Source organism: Sander vitreus, chromosome 12 (assembly GCF_031162955.1).
Source record: "Sander vitreus isolate 19-12246 chromosome 12, sanVit1, whole genome shotgun sequence".
NCBI classification, from domain to species: domain Eukaryota; kingdom Metazoa; phylum Chordata; class Actinopteri; order Perciformes; family Percidae; genus Sander; species Sander vitreus.
This window is the reverse complement of record NC_135866.1, coordinates 432,501-455,116: the sequence shown is the minus strand read 5'-3', so window position 1 is coordinate 455,116 and position 22,616 is coordinate 432,501. Positions and strand designations below refer to the sequence as shown.

The 22,616-nt window shown below is 40.7% G+C and overlaps 1 protein-coding gene across 2 annotated transcripts in view; it reads right to left on the bottom strand.

Moving 5' to 3' along the window:
- LOC144526488 (receptor-type tyrosine-protein phosphatase N2-like) overlaps positions 1-22,616 on the bottom strand; it is a 313,934-nt gene that overhangs the window by 28,225 nt on the left and 263,093 nt on the right. For both annotated transcript variants that reach the window (XM_078263997.1, XM_078263998.1), the window contains 4 exons: positions 15,720-15,867; positions 14,103-14,176; positions 3,142-3,219; positions 769-888 (listed from right to left, as the gene is read on the bottom strand). In XM_078263997.1, coding sequence (XP_078120123.1) covers positions 769-888; positions 3,142-3,219; positions 14,103-14,176; positions 15,720-15,867 — 420 coding nt within the window. The remainder of the gene's footprint in view (positions 1-768; positions 889-3,141; positions 3,220-14,102; positions 14,177-15,719; positions 15,868-22,616) is intronic.

Here is a 22,616-nt window from a genome sequence, read left to right as displayed (position 1 = left end):
ACACTAACGGAAAGTTACATATAGACTCTTTAAGTGTTTGGATTGGTAAGTTGATGTAGCTCAAAAAAATGTATTCGCTGACATATACTGTAGACGTGTTGTTCGCCATGTAAAGTCTATGGGAAAGCGCAGAATTGTGACGATGGTCGCTCTAGAGTGAAATTCCGATCTGACTGTCCAGAATGAGGTCCCATTTTTTTTTAAACCGACTTGTAACGGATTTGGACCACATATAAAAGTGGCCCAAAACAGAACTGGAAAAGATCTGCCATGTGACTTGGGCTGTTTACACTGTCATAAAAAAATCATACATGAGTAAAAAAATATTGGTCCCTTTGGCCTGCAGTCTGAACATAGCCGACAAGATTGGTACAGTAGATTGCAGGCTTGGGCCATAACGTCATACTAGATGCTTTATTAAGCAATGATGAATAATCTTATATTTTGGGATTTGGGCTTTAGAAACTATAACTTGATCATAGTGATGAAGTCAAGTTCGTACAAGTTAGTACAAGTTAGAGAAAAAAATGTTTCCTTCAAAATATCACTGGAATTGAATAATTATTACATATATGGGACATCAGATCAATCCAATATATGCAAACCAATCAACCCATAAATGCCATGTAGATCTTTAATAAGGAGAGGTAGCCAAATATTTATGTTCTTATCTTAAAAGCTTCATACACGTTTCATAGAGCCAAAGGCCAATGACATAAAGTTGCAGCTTCTCCATCCAAACATTCTGCTAATGCTGAGTCCTATTACCTCGTAGATGTGATACAGGTTGGATCCCTCATCAGGCCAGTAGTGGTAGCACTGCTTCACCCCGCTCTCGACAAGAGGTGTCAGCATTACGATAACCACGCAGCCGTTCTCCCATACCATCTGCAAACAAAACACACAGTCAGTTAATGCCTCATATGGCACCAGATCTCTCTTTAAAGGCCTATGCTTTTAAAACCTGGCTGGTATTTATTTTTTGGAAACAAGAGAGTGAACATGCCTGCTTTTTAATTCTCAAAGTTGAGACCTATTTCATAACCAGGGACTTCTGTTACCTAATGTTCTTTAAAAAGTTCCAAAGGCTGTTTAAATGTCAAGCCATTTCCTAAGAGTCGCCTTCTTGAAGCTCAATTTGAAATAAGATCTCATACGAAGCTGTCAACACTCCACAAAATCTGCTTACAGGAACACTGACATGTGTCCTCACTCACCCACTTACTTGGATATTGGTCCATAATCAGTTTAATGTTTGTGCTATTTATCATTTTGGAAGGGTATACTGTAGATGTGTCTGTTTTGGGAGTGGGGTGGAAATAAAGTTGAAACCAAACACTTCCAGACATGTTTACTGTTTTTCAAACTTTGGTCAGAAACTACAAGCAAGTCAAGCATTGTGGCACGAAAAGTAATAGCTGTCGAGGTTGGTACCTCCCCCAGCTGGGTCATTCCACAGTGAGACTTGGTACGCAGTTGTAATTTTCCTGCTGGCACTCATATTCTCACAGCCGGAGGGTGGGCTGGCTCTGGAGATCTATTCGACTCTGATCAGTGGTAACAGTCAGCCGTTAATGGAAGCCATAAAACAATACCGCTCCCACATCATCGCATTAGATAATCAAGATGGCTGCACATGCCGTTCGGCCAGCAGCGTTGCCACACCTTACCGGAGATTTAACCGACGTTAATTGCGGCGGGTTTTGAATTACTGCTCCTCTCAGGCTCCATTGCTTCCCTGATTGGTCTCATGGATCTAAAGTTTAAAGCTCTTTTTTTGAAAAATGGTTTTAGTTTGCTTTAGCTGACAGGGAGAGAACTCGCCGATGCTGGGACGACCAGTTAAAACTTGCGGTTTGTTAAAATGCTAATTTAATTTAAACTGTTATTTATCCAGGAAAACATTAACTGCACACCATGCACTTCTCTGAGATTTGCAGTGCTTAACATCACACAGGTCCATGTATTAACATCTGTAAGCTGGACATTGTGGAACGTGTCCTTTCAGTACTTTGCTTGAAGGCACTTCAGCAGAATCCTGATGGGGAACATGTTGTGTAATGTGATGTATGTGGGGTAATAACAGCAGCTTCTGATTAAGGAGTCCAATATGACACAGTAATGCTGGTTAAGTTAACTTGGCCAAAACACAAAAAGAAGCCTGGATAAAGTTTGGAGAAATTACAAAAATATCTGACTAGCATGTAATAAGAAAACAGAATAATTTGCAATATAACCTATGTTTATTGTAGAATAAAACAAGATGTTTGGATTCTTTGGCACATTTTAAATGTCCCCCGACAGCAAGAAAGTGAACCCACTGACTGGCTGGGGCCTTTCTGTGTGGAGTTTGCATGTTCTCCCTGCGTGGGTTTCCTCCCATAGTCCAAAGACATTCAGGTTACGTTAATTGGGGACTCTAAATTTCCCGTAGGTGTGAATATGGGTGTCTTGTGTCAGCACTGTGATTGACTGGCAATCTGTCCAAGGTGTTGCCCAGCCACCCCACTAAACTTCAAGGATAAATGGGTATAGCTAATAGATGGATAATAGATGGACAATATAAATGAGCTGTCTTGTATTTCACTCAAGTTGATTAGCAGCAGCAGCAGCAGCAGCAGCAGTAGCAGCAGCTGAGCAGTGAATCTACAAGAGCCTGAAATGTCTCTGATTCCAGCCTGGATGGTAACCAGCGCTGCTAGGAATGCAGCAGGGACAGAACCTGTTTGTCAAGGGGACATTTCTTTCCAACACACACACACACACACACACACACACACACACCCTACTGCACACACATATATGACTGGCCAGAATAATTTATCAATCCCTAGGTCTAAGATTCAAACCCAATCCAACATTTGGAAAACAGTGGGAAATGTGTTTGCCGTCCCCTGCATTAAATGTGTCCCACTGTAGACTGGTGTGTGTGTGTGTGTATATATGTGTGTGTGTGTGTGTGTGTGTGTGTGTGTGTGTGTGTGTGTGTGTGTGTGTGTGTGTGTGTGTGTGTGTGTGGTGGCAGAGGCGTTGTAGGTGAAGGAGAGATTAATAACGACATCCACAGACAAATCGGCTAACTCTTGTTTAAGAGAGGAGAATGTATTGATTTTTGTTTGTGTGTGTATGTGTGTTTTTTACCTGCCAGAAATCAGCCACGGTGGAGGGCAGAGGGCCTTGAGTGGCGATGTAAGCAGGGTTCCTGGGATCATGATCCATCTGAGGGGAGAGCCAAAATGAAAAGAGGGAGAAGAGATGATGTAAGGTTATAAATATTGATTTGTAGACAGAATCTTTTTTTGAACAATTAATGTCTGTATTGTCTCAAATATTCACCCTGTTTTGTTTAACACTAAATGTACTATGATGGGAATGCAGATCTCTCTTTTGGCAAAAGGGTAGCACAGAAAACCAAAACAAAACCAAGATAAGTTATGAGTTCAACACTGGCTCTAACCCAGAGTAGTAAACTAAGCAACAGTAATTTGCATTTTAAAATCCTCGTACAGATACTTACTTAAGATACTATTTTCTGAAGGTTATCCCAAGAAAGGAGGAAGCCAACTTTTCAAGGGTTACAGTAATTAGTGTAGTGAAACATGTGGCCGGGGTGGGTCAGTGGGTAGAGCAGGCGCACATATACTTGGAGGTTTATGCCTCGACGCAGAGGTCCAGGGTGATTTCCTGCGTGTCTTCCCCCTCTCTCACCAATTTCTCATCTAGCTGTCCTATCAATTAAAGGCTGAAAAGCTCCAAAAAATGTTCTTAAAAAATAAAATTAAAAAAATGTATTGTAGTGAAACATTTAAATTTACTTCAACAAAAATCATCAATAACTATGCGCTGCATTTGAATTTGGGGTGGGAAAGTCACACCAGACACTCTGATTGTATTACTTGGCAAAACAGCAAATACATGCTCTTTCATCAGTGGGTCATATACTCAATCACCATTGTTTTCACTTACTCTTTAAAAGATAACTTAACAGACAACTAACAAGATAAAAGTCCAAGACTGAAGTGAGAAGTGAGAGGGCAACAAATCAATAATAGCCTCATAAATAAAAGTAGACATTGAGATAATCTCAGAGTGGTCAAGAAAGGCCACTTCGCCTTGGCATAGAGCAGTGCAGAGATGATTTAGTGCCCTGCAGCCTGTTATGAACCTCAGTGCATCATGATATACAGTACCCAAGAAATGCAACACACAGTGGTAGAAATATAACGTGTCCACCACATTGCGTTTGTCCATGTCAGTTTGCAAAAAGCCTTTGTTTTCCCAAATTACCTCCACTGTCTCATTCTCTTTGTAAAAAATAATAATTTGCATTAAAACCCTCCTAACCCCAAAACTCGCTGGCGGGTTAGAAAAAGCATGTTTTGTTTAAAAGATTGCCAAAGAAAAAACACTTAGGGACTGTTCGTTATTTAGTTCAGGGGCCACCGAAGGAGTTTTGGGATCTTTAGTCAAAATAGACCTGACCCTCCCTTCACCAGCAATGGATTTTGGATGACCCTCCAAAATGATATGGAAACAAGGGATGACCCTCCCCAACTATTTATTGATGTCTTCTGTACTGGTTTGCGCTTGGCAAAGATAAACAGATGCCCATTGTTCTTTTACAGCCATGACATACAGGAGTTAACCTCTGCATTCTCATCTTACACATCCCACTCCTCTGTTATGGTGGGGGGGCCATTTCAGTAGATTTACTCACTAACATTGTTGTGGAAACACAATAAGCATGGGAACTAAATGCACACTTCCTGCATTACTTCAAATACTAAGTTACTCATCTAGTAAACTAGTATTCACATGAAATAAAACAATAAAACATTGAGACCATTCAGCAAAGGACACTGGGAAATAACAAGTTCAACACTGGTTGCTATGGACTTGTCACTAGTCTTCCTCAGTCATTGTATATTTTAGCATATTGGTAAAGCTGCCAAAGCTCAACATTATCCAAAACTCCATTTCTCAGACAAGCGTCAGTTTGGGAGCTTGCATGCTACCACTCCTTCCTTCTCAAATGCCTTGAAAAGGCTGTCGTTTATATATATAATATCACCGGGAACCAAAGGATATTTGAGTCTGGTATGGCTGCAGCCTGGAGACCTCCCGTCTCATGCCCTCCCGGCTGCTGGTGCTGTCCACTAGCTTCAACTTTTCAAAATAAAAGCTTGCGTCTGGTATGTTTTCGTACGGTGTTTTGGATGTTTTTGAAATAAACAGTACGGCAATCATGCTAATGAATAAAATCATTTTTTCATCAGATGTCTTAGTTACAACACGATGGAGCTAGCAAAGCAGTTTTGTGTTCATATGTGCGAGCAGGATTAATTCAGTTTGGGAAATCCCGCGGTCTTTAAAGCTACAGCTCAAATTGTCTGGCTGTCTAAACAGGGAGGGACCCATCTGCTAGTGATAGGGGCCGAGACTGAGAGAGCTACATGGATAGATATGCACCAAACAAGCCACTTTGAAATGTTTCTGTTCTCACGAATACAAAAGTTGGGTGACCCTCCCCCCTAGACTAAAAAAAATTGGATGACCCTCCCATCAACAAATCCTCTTTTTTCCTCCGGTGGTCCATTCCATGAATACCGAACGGTCTCTATGGACCTTTTTCACAGCAGACATGTTGACTTGTCATAGTAGGAAAAAGACCGCTGAAATTGATAACCTTAACGATGGCTCAATTCCATCAAGTGACCCAGTAAGCTATTTCAGTGTGTCAGCATGAACAATACCAGGGCCTCTCCTAAGTGGAATGCAGCCATCATTAATGGTTTTGAATACACCTGTGCTTTTCCTACTATGACATGTCAACATGTCTGCAATTAACATTGTGGAGTCTTTCCGCTTCCCTCGTCAAGAAAGCACAACAGAGGATGTACTTCCTGCGGCAGCTGAAGAAATTCAACCTGCCAAAGACAATGATGGTGCACTTCTACACAGCCATCATTGAGTCCATCCTCACATCCTCCATCACCATCTGGTACGCTGCTGCCACAGCCAAGGACAAGGGCAGACTGCAGCGTGTCATTCGGTCAGCAGAGAAGGTGATTGGCTGCAATCTGCCACCGCTCCAGGACCTTTACGGCACCAGGACTCTGAAGCGTGCTGGAAAGATTGTGGCCGACCCCTCCCACCCCAGCCACAAACTCTTTGAGACACTCCCCTCTGGCAGGAGGCTGAGGTCCATCAGGACCAAAACCTCACGTCACAAGGACAGTTTTTTCCCATCTGCCACTAGCCTTATTAACAAGGCCCGGAAACCACCCTGACTCTCTCCACACCCCCCCTCTGGCTCTACATGCCACTGTACTTAATCTACAAATTCCTTGTATGTGTAAAAAAGGTACTTGGCAATAAAACCTTTTCTGATTCTGATTCTGAAAAAAAACAATTGTTCGTCGGATTCTCAAGAAGCCAAAAAACCACTAAGAGGATAGCAAGCTCACATAGAACATGTCCGATTTAAAAAATTTCTAGGAGCTGTAAAATGCATACAATTCTACAGCTTCTCAGCTCCGCATAGTCAGCCATGTTTGTTTACTGCCATGCACAGCCACGTGATGAAAATTCATCCAAAGTGACTGAGACCAGCACCGAAACACAGCTCAGCCTAGTGGTGAACAGTGGTAGAAGGAGCATTCAGAGCCTTTACTTAAGTAAAAGTACTAATACTTCACTACAATAATACTCTGTTACAGTAGCCTACAAGTCCTGTAGTGCAAATGTTACTTCATTACAAGTATATAAGTATCATCAGGAAAATGTAGTTTAAGTATTAAAAGTTAAAGTAGGCTACTCAATACAAAACAAGTAACTAAAGCTGTTACATTCCACCACTGGTGTTACCTTTGTAAAAATGTAACTTATTCTTTGTGTGAATGATTTACAGCCAATATTCTGTGTTTCCCTGTATTGTATATACATGTGTTTCTTAGGGAAATGTTAAATTATCTGTTTCAAATGTTTTTCTATTTAAAAATAAATAAATTATCAAATAAATGTAACTCACGTTTTTCCTTTTTCATATGTTTATACCATTATAACTTTGTTATACTGCTCAAAGGACATTTAGGAGTTATTCCTACTTCTGGCCATGGTTGTGCTGCAAAACTTGCAGATAGAGTGAACAATGAGCTCACAGTGAGTAATAATGTGACAGGAGCAAAAAAACGCTCAAAAATGGCTTGGGATTCAGAGGGTTAAGAGGTGTAAGTTTGCTAGTATATGCTATCTTTTACTGTTCTTATAATCATAGCTGGAAGCTTCTTAGTAAAGGAGGTGAAAGTTTTCAGTAACTTCTTACTTTACTTAATGGAAATTACAGAAGGATGGCGTGGGCGTTGAGAGCAAACGACAGGAGGCAAACGTAAGGTGAATTTGCGAGGAAGTGAGTGACACCCCTGCCTATTAACATGCAAATTATACAGTAAATGCAATAATTGGGAAGACCAATTTAGCTGGAAGCAATTACAGAGGGAAGACAGATAATTTCTGAGCCTTTTTTGCATGCAAAATTGTCTTTAATGGCCACCCTGTTCCCTTTATAAATGCCAAACAATAATGCACTTCTAATAAACTTAAAATGGAGGGATTTAGAGAGAGAAAATGTGACATGGTACCAGGGACTGCCCATTAAAACAGCCACAGCTGGAATTGAGTCATGGTAAAGAAATAGCTGGAGGCAGAAGTGCTCTTTCAAGGCATCTATTTATGCAACATTGTATGGTCAAAAGTGGACCCCTGTTCTACATATGTTTCTTTTGATCTGGAGCTGTTTTTCATGGATTTTAATTAATATAAATCCTACTGTGAGAGCATATAATGATACTTCAGACAATAGTCTGCTTGCAACTTGGTGGCAACAGTTTGTCTTTGTCCCTTTCCTGTTTCAACATGGCAATGCCCCCATGCCAGGTCATAAAGAAATGGTTTTCCCAGTTTGGTGTGCCCCGACCTCAACCCCATCCAACACCTTTGGGATAAACTGGAACGCTGACTGTGAGCCAGACCTTATCACATAACATTGGTGTTTGACCTCACTAATGCTAAATCTCTGAAACTCCATTCCAAAATCTGGTCGAAAACAATCACATATGTGTGGCTGTCCACATACTTTTGACCATGTAGTGCATATATTAAACAAAATGCATTTTCACAGGTTTTTCCATCCTGCAAAGAATACATTTCCAAGAGAAGCACTTAACTATTTTGGCTTCAAAAGCCCATACTGGTCAAAGTCACAGTGGGACTAATCAAAATTTGAGCTGCCAATTATCACTGACATGACTCAAGTTACAAAATGCCCCTTGTCCAACCCAAAGTGTTTAGGCCTAGGAAATGGGGAAATATCGACCTGGAAGGAACTTGAAACAAATAACAAAATGTGCCATCTGATCCATGGTGTTAGAGTCTAGGAAATTAAAAGAGAAAGACCAGGAAGGACAGAGAAGGAGGAACAAATTGACATTGCTAAATCAAGAAAGACAACAAAGAGAGTGGTAGCGTAAAAAGCTGGCGAGAGACGAAGGTGGAAAAGGGGGAGAAAAGATACAGGAAAGAAAGAGGATAATGCAGAGACTATAAAGATGAAAAGGTGAGGAAAGAAAGACAAATACACCTCTTTTTTTTCAAATCCCTCTCTGTCTCCTCTTCAATCTCTGTTGACACATCCTTCGTGACATCAAGGTGTGTCCAGAATTAATGTCTCTCTCTCTCTCCCAACTGTTACTACAGTCTGACACTCACACCTCAGTGGGGGTGAGACTGTGTGTGTGTGTGTGTGTGTGTGTTCTTGTTTAACTATATTTGTGGGGTCCAAAAACCAGGAATACAGTATACTTGTGGGGTCCCGACAGCTTTGTGGGGCCAAAATGCTGGACCCCACAAGGTTAAAGGTCTGTTTGAGGGTTAAGACTTGGTTTTAGGATTAGGGTTAGAATGAGGTTCTGGTTAGGGTGAGGGTAAGGGTTAAGGTTAGGCATTTAGTGGTGATGGTTAAGGTTAGGGTAAGGGGCTAGGGAATGCATTATGTCAATGACGGGTGCCCACAAAGATAGTGAAACGCACTATGTGTGTGTGTGTGTGTGTGTGTGTGTGTGTGTGTGTGTGTGTGTGTGTGTGTGTGTGTGTGTGTGTCTGTGTGTGTGTGCTGACAGACTGGCACTGGTAAACTGCTTGCTGTAATTGTGAATCTACATATTAGGAATATAAGGAATCTACATAAAATAAATAAAATAACTTCTGCTGTTCTTTTGAGGAGAGAAAGAATTATCTTCTTCAAACTGGCAAAGAGTTTTGTTTTATGTCTCCATAAACCAATATTTGGTCACCAATATTTATTTGTTATCCAATGATTAAATAACATCTATACTTTTCTTCCCCTCTTACTGTCCACAACCAGACCAACCTTTACATCCCATTCAGATGGAAGCAGTTAGTATCCTGTAGGCCTCCAACATGCCAGTCAGCTTGTCTGGTAAAAGAGTGTATGCACTCCTAAAGCAGAGAGCCAGTCATGCCAAGACCATTGATATGAAGCCAGGTACCAGTATACAGTGAGGTCAGTGGACTTTGATTATTCGAGTCAAGTAGTAGTGTTTTTGTGCCAGTCAGTGTGCAGTGTACTTCTGGGGACATTTCGGGTCTCCAGAAGTACCTGCAGAGTGAGCGCTCCTCACTTTCACGCTGTTACCGTTATCTTCTGCCTTCTGCTTAGAAGTGGTGAATTAACAGCTCACAGCAACAATAGTATTCAATATAGTCTCTGGCATTTGTTTGATATCTAGTGTCAGCAAAAAATGTTATTGCACATTTCCAATCGGTCATTAGTGTAGTTAGCATGCATTAGATCAAAGGGCTAACTGGACTTGTTTACTATATTACGTGAACGCCACTGTCGCCCTGAACGTGCCGCTGAACTCAATAGCAGTTCAAGAAAGCGTTGTTTGATAGTCTATATGAAAATAGTTGAATATTGGTACTGTATTGAACAGTCAAATCTGATTTGACAGACAAAAATCTTAGTCGGGTACAGCCCTAGAATTATCCAGAGTAACCAGGACAGGTTCTGGCTTTTTGTTATTCTTTATTTGATCACAGTAAGTGTTAGCTTGGATTATCTCTTTATTTTGCTTGCAAGGTCAGGGTCAAGGTTAAACAGGATGTTTTTTGGTTAAGGGGCATCATCAAAAGGTATACCTCAAAATCTCTTATGTGATGAAATCAGCAGGAACCAAACCTGCACCTAGAAGGATATTGCTTTGTGTTTTTTAAACTGAAAAAAAGAAAAAGATTATGGTTTGTCTGAAATTGTTGTCAAGGTTCACCCAACTACCTGGCAGATACAGTTTCTGAGTAAATGTGAAGCAGGAACCAGTAGGTAGTGTTACACAAACAGCCATCATTTTCAATCTAGATTTGGCAGCAGTCCTCTTTTCTTACTTTCTTTGCTAGAGTCATAGTGAATTGTCACGTCGGAGGAGCTTGTGTGAACCCCTGACACAGAGAGCTAAAGTGATGTGAGTTTAAGTTCTGGCTGATCAAACCATACCGAGTTCAGAAGGTAGGGACCAAAGTAAAGGACTCTCCCTGATCCTCCATGTTGAGGCTAATGACTTCACCCTATAAAACAAACAATCATTATCTAAAACTGGTTGGTTCAGCCTCCAGCTTCTGGTCTCAATTAAATCTCAGTGGGAGCTTTCCAGAGAAATATCTAATGAGAAACTGAGCATGTAACATTTAGGATGGCTTTGCAAGGCTTTAATGATGCACTTTAGCTAATTGATGTTACCCTAGTCTATATCCTTCACGTTCCACTTCCGGGATTGCTCCGGTGCTGCAGGAAATTCCGCCGGATGCAGGTATTTTCCGTCCCCTTCCTCTGTCTTTGTGTTGGCGTTCTAACCTCTGGTGGATTTGTGAGGACTATGGTTAACTGCTCCTCAGATCTCTGCAGGGTAAATCCAGACAGCTAGCTAGACTATCTGTCCAATCGGAGTTTTCTGTTGCACAACTATTTTACAGCGGCTCTGTGCGGAGTTTAGCACCGCCCTTGACTATTGTCAGACCCTCCTGGCAAAGCGAGACTAATGCTACCCTTACGTTGGCTGCCACAGACAACAACATCTGGTTGATTTAATGACTGTAAAGTAAGTTTTTTGTACCTAGTACACAGCTGTATTGCTTAAAAGGCCTCAGCCAAATGGTAGTGAAGTAGTCCTTACTTTGTTCAACCTTCCAAATGATCTTACTTTTTCTCTGTGTATGTGAGACTTTTTTGCTACATAATTCATGTCTACACAAAACTACAAATCCCACGGTGTAAGTCATACACAGGTTACTGATGTTGGCAGCACCTGACTAAAGTTTTAGGAAGAAAACTATTTTACAGTAACTCACAGGGGATGACAGTCGTGTAGGCACATTTTGTTGTTTGTTAAGATGCATAGGTGTTAACATTTTTATTGAGGTTTGTGAACCAAATCCGGTGATGGCAGAAGGTTGAAAGGTGCCAAAGTCAAGGATTCACATTATTCTGTTCATATATTTCTGTTATTATTTATATATATATACAGTCATGTGAAAAAATTAGGACACCCATGCTAAAGTTGACTAAAAAGAGGAATAAAAAAATCATCTTTTGGAAATGATTTGATGCCTTAAATAAAAAAAATGATGAAAATCCAATCTTTAAGGACACCTATTTTCTTTGTGAATGAATAATGTATCGTACATAAATAAATGTTCTTCCTTAAAATACAGGGGGCATAAGTCAGTACACCTCTATGTTAAATTCCCATAGAGGCAGGCAGACTTTTATTTTGAAAGGCCAGTTATTTCATGGATCCAGGATACTATGCATCCTGATAAAGTTCCCTTGGCCTTTGGAATTAAAATAGACCCACATCATCACATACCCTTCACCATACCCCCACATCATCAAATACCCTTCACCATACCTAGACATTGGCATGGGGTCCTTTCCATAAAATCATCTCTCAATGCAAATCAAACCAGCTATTAGGCTAACTGAAATAAAACCATGTTAATCTCTAGGTATGGTGAAGGGTATGTGATGATGTGGGGGGGTATGGTGAAGGGGATGTGATGATGTGGGGGTATGGTGAAGGGTATGTGATGATGTGGGGGTATGGTGAAGGGTATGTGATGATGTGGGGGCCAAGGGAACTTTATCAGGATCATAGTATCCTGGATCCATGAAATAACTGGCCTTTCAAAATAAAAGTCTGCCTGCCTCTATGGGAATTTAACATAGGGGTGTACAGACTTATGCCCCCTGTATTTTAAGGAAGAACATATATTTATTTACGATACATTATTCATTCACAAAGAAAATTGGTGTCCTTAAAGATTGGATTTTTCCTCTTTTTTTTAATTAAGGCATTAAGATCAATTTCCTAAAGATGATTTTTTTATTCCTGTTTTTAGTCAACTTTAGCATGGGTGTCCTAATTTGTTCACATGACTCTCTCTCTCTCTCTCTCTCTATATATATATATATATATATATATATATACAGTCAGAGAATTGAAGTCTTTCATGAGCACCTTCCATTACTGGAATTTTTTCCATTACTGGAGTTTTTTTTCATTTTAATGTAGCATTTGTCTTGATTATGGATGTAATGTGTTTTTTATGTTTGCACCATAGATTAGCACTTTTAATGTCATTGTATGTACTAACAATGACAATAAAGTCAATTCTGATTCAGATTTTAAAAAGTGTATTATGCATCGTTTTTAGAAAAAAAAAACAGAGTTCTTCTGTGTTTTGATGTTTTAAAATCAAAAGAAATATAAATAATGTTCCAACTTTAAGTGATGGGTTATGAATGGATGTCAGCAGAACTAACGCAACAGGGAATTATTAGCTACATCCAGCCACAAAACATAGTATAGTATAAGAATGTTATTTGACCAGGCAACCAAAATATGTATTAATAAGCTTTACAGTTATTGACAGCCTGAGCAACATCCCAAACATCATTTGCTCGTCTTCTTTACGTCAATGCGCGGGTGACGACGAGAAAACAAATTGTCAGCAGAGGAGGTTCCTTAAATAACCTCAGTGTGTGTGTGGCGTACATTCACACACATTCACTCTTTAATATGTGTGTGTGTGTAGGGGGGGAGGAGGGAATATATGCACAACGTTTATGTTTGAGTGTGTGCTTTCATGTGTCTGTGTGGGTGTCTGCCCTGGATGTTCTATGTCAAGTTTGTGTGTGTGTGTGTGTGTGTGTGTGAGTGCGGGTGAGCGTGCATGCTTATGTGTGTTTAAGTGAGTGTATACATTTGTGTGTCTATGCATGTTTGCCTCAACGTGTGTTTAAGTATGTGTGTTTCTTTATGCATGCGTGGGCACATGGGTTGCAGCTGTGTTTTGCATTTGTGGCATTTGACAAGTATGCTCCTTTGTTCCTGTATAGTTTTGATTCATATTACTTTCTCTCTCTCTCTCACACACACACACACTCACACTCACCACTTCTTGGTGTGAAGCACAGATTTGAAATGCATAGCGTTTCAGTTGCTTTTAATGGAATACCACTGTATCTGCCTCGAGGGAAACGTAAACCTACTACTCCAACACTGGTTTCCAAATTGATACACTCACTTACTGAATTCACATGGCTCTTTCTTCCCCCTTCTCCTTCCTACAGGCTGTACTGCTGCTTAAATCTGCACCGCGCCAAGGAAAGCAACAGTAAACACAAACTACTGTCAAATTAGCATAACCCAAGGTCAAAAACAATCATTCCCCAAGACCCCACAGATCAATTTTGTTTTCACAAATGAGAAGCGAGCCATGTCTTTTCCCACGCCATCCCCGAGTGAGTTCTCACCTGGGGTGTTTGCTGTAAAACAATCATTAATATTCATGGTGCAGAACATACACACTAGCGTGGGGCTGCCACTGAAGCTAAGCAAGCGTTGCTTCAAAATGTATATTGTACACCGGTAGGCTGCCTTTGTTCCTGTGAAGCCCCGTGGGGACTGTGGGAGCCTGGCATAGCGCTGGTGTGAAGCACAGAGTTAGAATGCAGAGGAGGTACTTACGATCGGGCTGGCATTGATGTAATCAGAGTTGCCTTGGCTGTTCTCCACCTTCAAGGTGATTCTGGAGTGATCATCTGGAACACAAATGGAGGAATTCAGCACATTTTGTCTGAAGAATGCAAGTGCTCAGTGGCCATATTATATGCATTGCAATTAGAAATTATTTGCATATCTGTTGAATATACAGGACTCTCACAGTAGAATAAAAATGTTTCCATGACCCAAGAGTTTATTTCTCTCTGGTATGTCAAGGTTATTTTCACCTCAGAATAGAATCAGTTACACTTCCATCAATCCATCTTTCACATCGCCCCACGATACAATATCATCACAATACAATATTATTGCGATTTTAAACATATTGCGATATTCTGCAATATATTGCAATTCATTAACTTTTTTCCAACTTCAAATTATGTCTCCAAAGCAAAACTTTGTCAACATCTGTTTTGTCAAAAAAGAATATTGTCTGTGGTTTGTTCACCTCACTTTAACTTTCCATCTAGTGGACTGAAAGAGCAATTGATCTTATTATTCTAGTAGCAAAAGGTTAAATTCGCATGTACAATTCATATAATAAAAGATCGATACAGTATTGCCACAGAAAATATTGCCATACTATGCTGCATTGACCCCTGCACCCCTAAATATATTTATAAATTAAAGCAACAATTCAAGAGTTTAGTTGTTTAATTGCATAAGCAGCTGTTGTGTTCACTGTTGCAGGTAGGCGCAGTATGCATCCAGTGTATTTTGGAATTGGATTTCAGGTTTGGGACCCTTCCTGGTCCACTGAAATTGTACATTCCTCACTTAAGAGCAGAACCCTCAAGTCTGCAGTGATAGTGGCAATACAGATCTTAAATTATTTATTTTTCGGAGAAGCCAGTGGTGCTTCAAATAGCAAGCACAATTTATTCCTGACAAACTGCTTTCCCTGCTGACAACCTGGATTTCATTAAGCCTGGGCCCGGTGGAGAGAACGGAACAGCACTTTTTTAGATGGGCTATTTCCACAGAAGCTTAGAAATTTTAATCATTGATGAGGTCGGTGCAGGAGAGCTTTAATAGAAAACTAATTTACAACCCTTCTGCTTGCTGCATCTGCTCCTGGTTTGTGATAATAGAGGCCAGGCTCAGACTACACGGCTGTGTTGTCGAGAGGTGGTGAGAGTAATGCCACCATGTTTGGAGGGCTGACATCAGGAGGTGTATTTTGGTTCCACCCAGAAATTAAGGGTTGTCTGCCCTCCATCAATGAGGAGGATATAATGTTGTCTTCACTTTACATGTCTTTCGCTGTTCTGGAGACTTGAAGGCCAGTACTGATATTTCTGTGCTGATTTCCAACTTCTTGGCCATTTTCATGATAAGAAATCCCCCCAAATCACTTTGTTTCAGGTCTGGAACAGCAGTTGGAGGAAGTGGCAATGAAAGTCCCCCCTGAAAGCAAGGCCTCGTACAAGCAGCAGCCATAGTAACGGTAAATACTGAAGCAGTAGTTCACTTACTAGATCACTTTTTGAATACTACTATCTAAATGCTAATGTTGGCTGGTCCACTTATCAAACAGAGAGAGCTAGGGAAAGAAACAAAACAAGAGAGTTTATTGCTTACATGCCACAACGGCAGTGGAGCGGTTCTTCTTGGCGTTGCCATCCTTAAGGCCGCTGGTGCAGGCGTTGGGTTCTGCCTGATAGGCACACAGCGCCTCCCACTCCTTCTCCAGGCGGTCCTTGTTCTTCATGTGATCCTCCATGTAGGACTGAAGGAGAAGATAGGTCAGGGTGTACATAGATTTCTACACCTGTTTCATTACCAACATATATATATATATATATATATATATATATATATAGGGAACCCTAATAATGAACTATATATATATATATATATATATATATATATATATATATATATATATATATAGTTCATTATTGGGTTCCTTTTATTCCTATTCATCTTTCTATTCATCTAAGTCTGTCTTTATCTGCCTGAAGGACAGGCTTCACCCCTCTAGGAAGACGGTTTCAATTGATTTGTCTTGTTTATCACAGACAACAATATTGGCAAAGAAATTAAATATATGGTATACCTTAATAATTCTGGCATTCGTTAGAAGAATGAACTGTCAGGGCCAGATGTACGTACATACAGAGCGTTATCAGCGCCATGGCCAACCCGCAGAAAGAGCACGCTGTGATACTTCAGATTACGTCGTATTTACCAAACCTGCAGTTCATCGGGTAATCAGCGCCTCTCTCCGCCCCGCGCATTTGAAAGCGCAATTGAATGGGCCTCCTTCTCTCTCTCTATCATGGATCAGCCACCAAGTCAAAGAAATCCTGCTTGTTGCGTATTATTTCAGCATTAGTGGTGGAGAAATGTATGTATTGACTAGTGCGCTGTAGCAAAGTGTTAAGTACTGGTGCTGTGATACGGCTGAGTGCAGACTGCCATATTCCCACTGCTGATGCTATGACTGTTTGAAATGATCCTGATGCCAATATTTGTAATGTAACGAGGAGTTTAACAGCTGCTGGAATGGAATGTGAACACTGAGTCGGAGATATGATGTCATCTTTGATTTCTTCCAGTAACTGTATTATTGCATGGCTGCTTAATCTGTAATGCTTAATGATTTCGTGTTCACTCAACTGAAAAAGTGTGATCCTTGTGGCAAAACTCCTTTCAGCTCGTCTCATTGGCCTATGGCTCCGTCTTGCTCTAAATTCTGCTCCTAGTTCACCAGGAGGCATATGCGAGGAAACCTGCTTGTGGCTGGTTTACACCTGCTTTTAAGAGGCGGAGAATTTTCCCCGCAAAATAGAGGCACGCATCCTCGGGTGGTTTTTGTACATGCCCTGGAATACATAATTAGGCGCACTTTATGCTTCCTCTTTCATCTCTTTATAGGAAACTCCCACTTTCCCCTTCACCCTCCCATGAATGCATATGCATGACACGGAAAAGCGCAATTTGCCATTTTCAGTCCCCACGACTAGCAGTCTGAGCTTTTACCTCAGTGCGGCCTGTTTGTACATACCTCGCCATGCTTTTACGCGCACGTTTCGAAACAAATACGCCTGAAGTGGGCGCAAAAGCGTTGGTACATTTGGCCCTCAGAATCAGGTCCATTATGAGCCTCTGGTCTTTCTCAACTTGATCACACTCTTTGGGTCATCCTTTGTGGCGACTCCCCTCTGCTTCTCCATGAAGAATCATTTGGAAATGCTATTAAACTGTGTATGAGTTCCCATGTGCATGTTTTCCTTATTTCATTAGTTGCACCAAAGGCCATCCTAATTAGATCGGGTATCAGTCGTATCTACTCTAGCTCTAACATGGCCATTACCTACCATACAATATTCATAATTAAGGAAGACGACATGACTTTGATCAACTGCCTGCAAATGAACTTGGCACATAAGACCATAGCAAGGACCATGTGCTTTTTTGCCATAATCTGATGGTGGCCAGTGTAACTTTGTTTTTAAAGCCTTAAAAAATCTGCGGCCTATGCGCACAAAATATGGATGGTACGATCGTGTGTAATGGATGAGGGAACAAAATGAGCAGGTGTGGTTCTTTAAATGGCTCCAGCGATGATTTATGGGGGCAGTTATAAATGGGGCTGATCTTAATCAGAATTAGCCTAATGGCTTTCTGCAGGAATGAGAGGAGTTTGTTAATAATGGAAGGCAGTGCGGCCAGATGTCCGTCAGGTGAAAGATGATGGAAAAGACGCAGATATGTCATTTTATAACACATGGGTTTGTACACTCAACAAATTCTACAAACAACAGGTCAGGTTTGTTGTTTGTTAGTCTATTAGTGAGCTGATCAGGCTCAGTGTTGAACAGCAGGCTTCACCTCTTCACAGCTGCATTGTGTATAGCTGAAAACACACACACAGACACACACTCACGCATACAGTATACAGGCATACACACACACACACACACACACACACACACACACACACACACAGTGTAACATTAGCCTTTCCTTGTTGTAGTATCAGCTTTCTATTATATTTGCTTCAGAGCGGCTAAAAGCAGCAGTTATGTAACAGGAAGCCACGAGCTGCGGGCCTCCACCTGCACACAGATGCTTATCAACAGCAGGAGGTCTGAATCCTTTAAAAGACACATACAAGCGCGCACACACACACACACACACACACACACACACACACACACACACACACACACACACACACACACACACACACACACACACACACACACACACACACACACACACACACACACACACACACACACAAACACATATATTCAGACTACAAACATAAAGACACACACGTCTAAAGCACAATCCACACATAAAGGTTTTCATAAAGGTCACTTACTTAAAAACACAGTCCACCCACACACACTCGCACATACACACTGCAAAGACATACAGTCACACAAAATGTACACGACAAGCACACATTCAAATACACACACATAATGCCACGAAAAGGGCGCATGTGCACAAAATCCACATTTAAAGTGCAGACACCTACACACACCTGCAAACATTCTACATAGATTGAAAGATGCATAGAGAAACTCACAGTCCTACAGAAGACGCACACAGTGTCCTACATCAGATGCCCCCCACCACCCTCTACCCCCTACCCTCTCTCTCCCTCTCTAATGCCAGAGTAATAGGGTTTTGTGGCTGTGTAAAGGGATTACTGCAATCCAATCAGGAGGTGCTGAGATCACCATGTGTCGACCAAACACTGACTAATCCCCTTACTACGGGGGGGGGGCTTACAGCTGCCAAAGGTGCTCAATAAAAACCACTTCGCAATAAGACTCTGCTCAAGCCGCCATTGCGGCTCTGACGCACCATCTCTGAGCACCTGTAGGAAACAGCCGGGCCACATGGGAGGTGATGTAATGCAGCGGCCATTTTGGCTCGACCAAAGGGAAAGGAGAAGTGGGTTCTGTACTTTACTTGAGCATTTTCATATTATGCTCCACTACATGTCGGAGAGACATACTGTACTGCATTTATCATACAGCTACAGTATAGTAATAAGTGTGCAGATTAGGATTAAATATATATCAATCTTAATTCTTAATAAATGTGTTCCATTAAAGTACCCAACAGTTTATAGTAGAGTATATAACAATGCTGCTTACTTGTTAATGCATCAGTAATAATAATTCTGTGATAAATATATGATGAAATGAATGCTTTTACTTTGAAAATGTAAGTATATGAATACATAATACTTGTGTATTTTTACTTAAGTTAAACTATGAATGAGGGTCTTAAACTTCCAATGGAGTATTTGTTTTACATTATTACACTGCAACGTTTACTTCAGTAAAGGATCTGAATACTTCTTCCATCACGGAGGGTGTCACACTGGCTTACAGGCGATACAAAAGGATGTACCTGTTTTTTATCAAAAACAAGAAAATAAATGTTGACGTTAACAAAGAGATCGAAAATGTAGAATTCAGCCAATAATTTGAAATTATCTGTTTTTATAACTTTTTTGCTGTCCATGTTCTTCCTTTTAACATGAGACAGGAGAGAGATTTTCAAATTAAAATCCATGGTGTTTGGAGTAAATACCACTGAATTTGGATTTAAGCTTCCAATTGCCAATATCTTTTAATGATATTTAATATATTAACATGTGATACATTTAAAGCCAAAAATCCCTAAAAGTATATACTGTATCCTGAAGAACAACACATTTGTGCTTTTTTCATTTGATCAAAATATCACATCAGCATCACTTATGTTTGCACTGCATTAGTCTATATTCATGACGTTCCACTTCCGGGATTGCTCCGGTGCTGCAAGAAAATCCGCCGGATGCATGTCTTTTTGCCGATTTCCGTTTCCTTCCGCTTTCTTTTTTGTTGGAATTTTAAACTCTGGTGGATTTGTGAGGACTATGGTTAACTGCTCCTCAGATCTCTGCAGGGTAAATCCAGACAGCTAGCTAGACTATCTGTCCAATCGGAGTTTTCTCTCGCACAACTATTTTGCAGAGGCACCGTCCAGAGCTTAGCACCGCCCAAGACAATTGTGATTGGTTTAAAGAAATGCCAATAAACCAGAGCACGTTTTTCTCCCATCCAGGAATGCTGTGTGGACTAGACAGACCCTCCTCCGCTCTGCAGTGTGTGGATGGTCTGACAATGCGAGACTTTCACTGCATTAATTCAGGCTATGGTCTTCCCATTTGTGAATTTTACAACAAACATGTCATCAATCATCATCAATCAATCTGCATCCATCCATCATATCAGACGATGCTGTCTTATCTTTACTTAGGAGCTGACCTCATCCTGATCCATGAGTCTAACTTCTCTTCAGCTGAATGCTTCCTCCTCTTCAACTAACCATATTAGAGTGATTTAACATCCATTCCCTGAAGAGCGTTCTACCAACAGCCATTGCCCTGCGACCTATCAACTCTACAGATCACATCCCAGCTGGTCTGCTGCTGAGCTACGAAAACCACAACACATTCCTAGCACAGTTAATCTCGATGGAGGCTCTAGCTGCGGTATAATCTATAACACTTACTTGGCCAGCAACAAAAGACAAGATAATGTGCTTTATATATAGAGTCGACTAATCCTCTTAAGACACAAGCAGAGAGGATATAGGGGGAGGTGGTGGTGGTGCGGGGGGGGGGGGGGGGGTGGTGCTGCTCGGTCAGTAATACATTAACTTAGATAAGATGGTGAAAGCTGTTTCTCCTCAAATTAAAATCAGTGGGTGGATGTTGATATGGAATTTGCTCGGGTTTACGAGAGGCAATTAATTATTTGGGAGGATTGGTGGGAGAGGTGGGGCACTGCAGCTCATCAGCCATCACCGTATTCCTTCCTTTGATGCCTGTGATTTTTATTAATCGTTCAACAGTTGCCTTGTTTGAGTGCGTGGCAGGGCGTTAGATGAAATATTTGCTTTTCCATGGCGGTGCAATGTGATAGATTTGGTCTGCCGCTGTGACGGCACTTAGAAAAAAAATCCCTTGGTTCTGAGTTTCCCCCAAACGTGTCGACAGTGTCCCCATTTTGTGGCCATGAAACTAAGCTCGGTCTCTAGCTGAAATCATGATGTGAGTCGGAAATGAGCTCACTTCTAAGTGTGAGTATTTTTTTGTAAAACCAACAGCTAGAACTGCAAAAGACAAATATGAGCAATAATAAATAGGCATTGTTTGAAATTATGGAAAGACAAATGACACACAGGAAGGAAGGGAGATAGGAGGAGGAGGAAGAAAAGGGAAAGTTAAGAAAATAGTGATAGAACAAGCACTCATGAAAGAGAACAATGCAAAGAAACATGAAGAACTGAAAAATAAAAGAAAAAGAAAAAATATGTATAGTAGAAAAAGTAATGGAAAAAAATGATGCCATAAAGAAACAGACATAGTGGAAGAGTGCAGGAAATTAATAACAGAAAACATCAAATTAGCAACAAGATGCAGGAAAACTAATAAATGAAAATGAAGGATGGATAAAAGAGGATAGTGGCGGCAAAATCTATAAAACCGTTAGTAAAGAGGAAGGTTGGAGGGTGGTAAAAGACATTAAATTGCAATTTCACAGTTATGTGAAAACCTCAAGTCCAATTTTAGTTCTTTCCCTCTTTTAGCTTCAGCAGAACGTTTCCATGTCCTTCTGTCTGAAAAAAATGTGACCTTCTGAAAAGTTCCAAACCTAGTGGACATACAAACATTGTGGTCCAGTAATAAAACACGGATTTTCTTCCTGAGAAGCAGACATTTTTGAGATACATGGTTTCCACATGACAATGGCATTATGTAACGTTCCCTCTGCTGGCTAATGTTCCTATTGTGGGAGGACAAAGACGGTCTGGTCCATTCAGAGCTGCAGTTGGCTTTACTGTAAGTGTGGAGCTGTCCAAGGTGCTGAAACACTCTTACAGGTCAGTGTCCGCATCACTGAATCACATTTCTCTTTCCCGTCTCATTCCCCGTGCAGTTTCTGTTCCTTTACAGCACAATTGCAGTTATTGCTACAATTAAAAAGGAAAGAATGGCAGCTTAAAATACAGCTCCCTCACATTAACTACGAATCACATATTATCACTTTCTGTGTCGATGAGCATCCTTTGACTGATAAACTACTCGAGATTCCTCACTGCTCATTCCTGTTTATATCCCTGGTGGAATAAAAACACAGGTAAATATGCCAGCAACTCCTCATTGCACAGTGGACAGGTTTAATGGGTATACAACTGTAAAGAATTGTTTGGGGGTAGACTATATTTATAATCCATATGGTTTTACATGGAAAATGTATAGTCCTTCCTTTCACTTGACTCAGAGGTTGAATCACTGGATGTAGCAGTTTTTTCATGTACAATTGGATCACATAATTCTGTAATGATTTGGCCATTTAATTCAACTACAGTTGGACATTCCTGTTTCTCATCTTGATCATAATCACTGGTATAATCCTCTACATTTTCTCCCTTGTCTCTCCCTCCCTCTTTTTT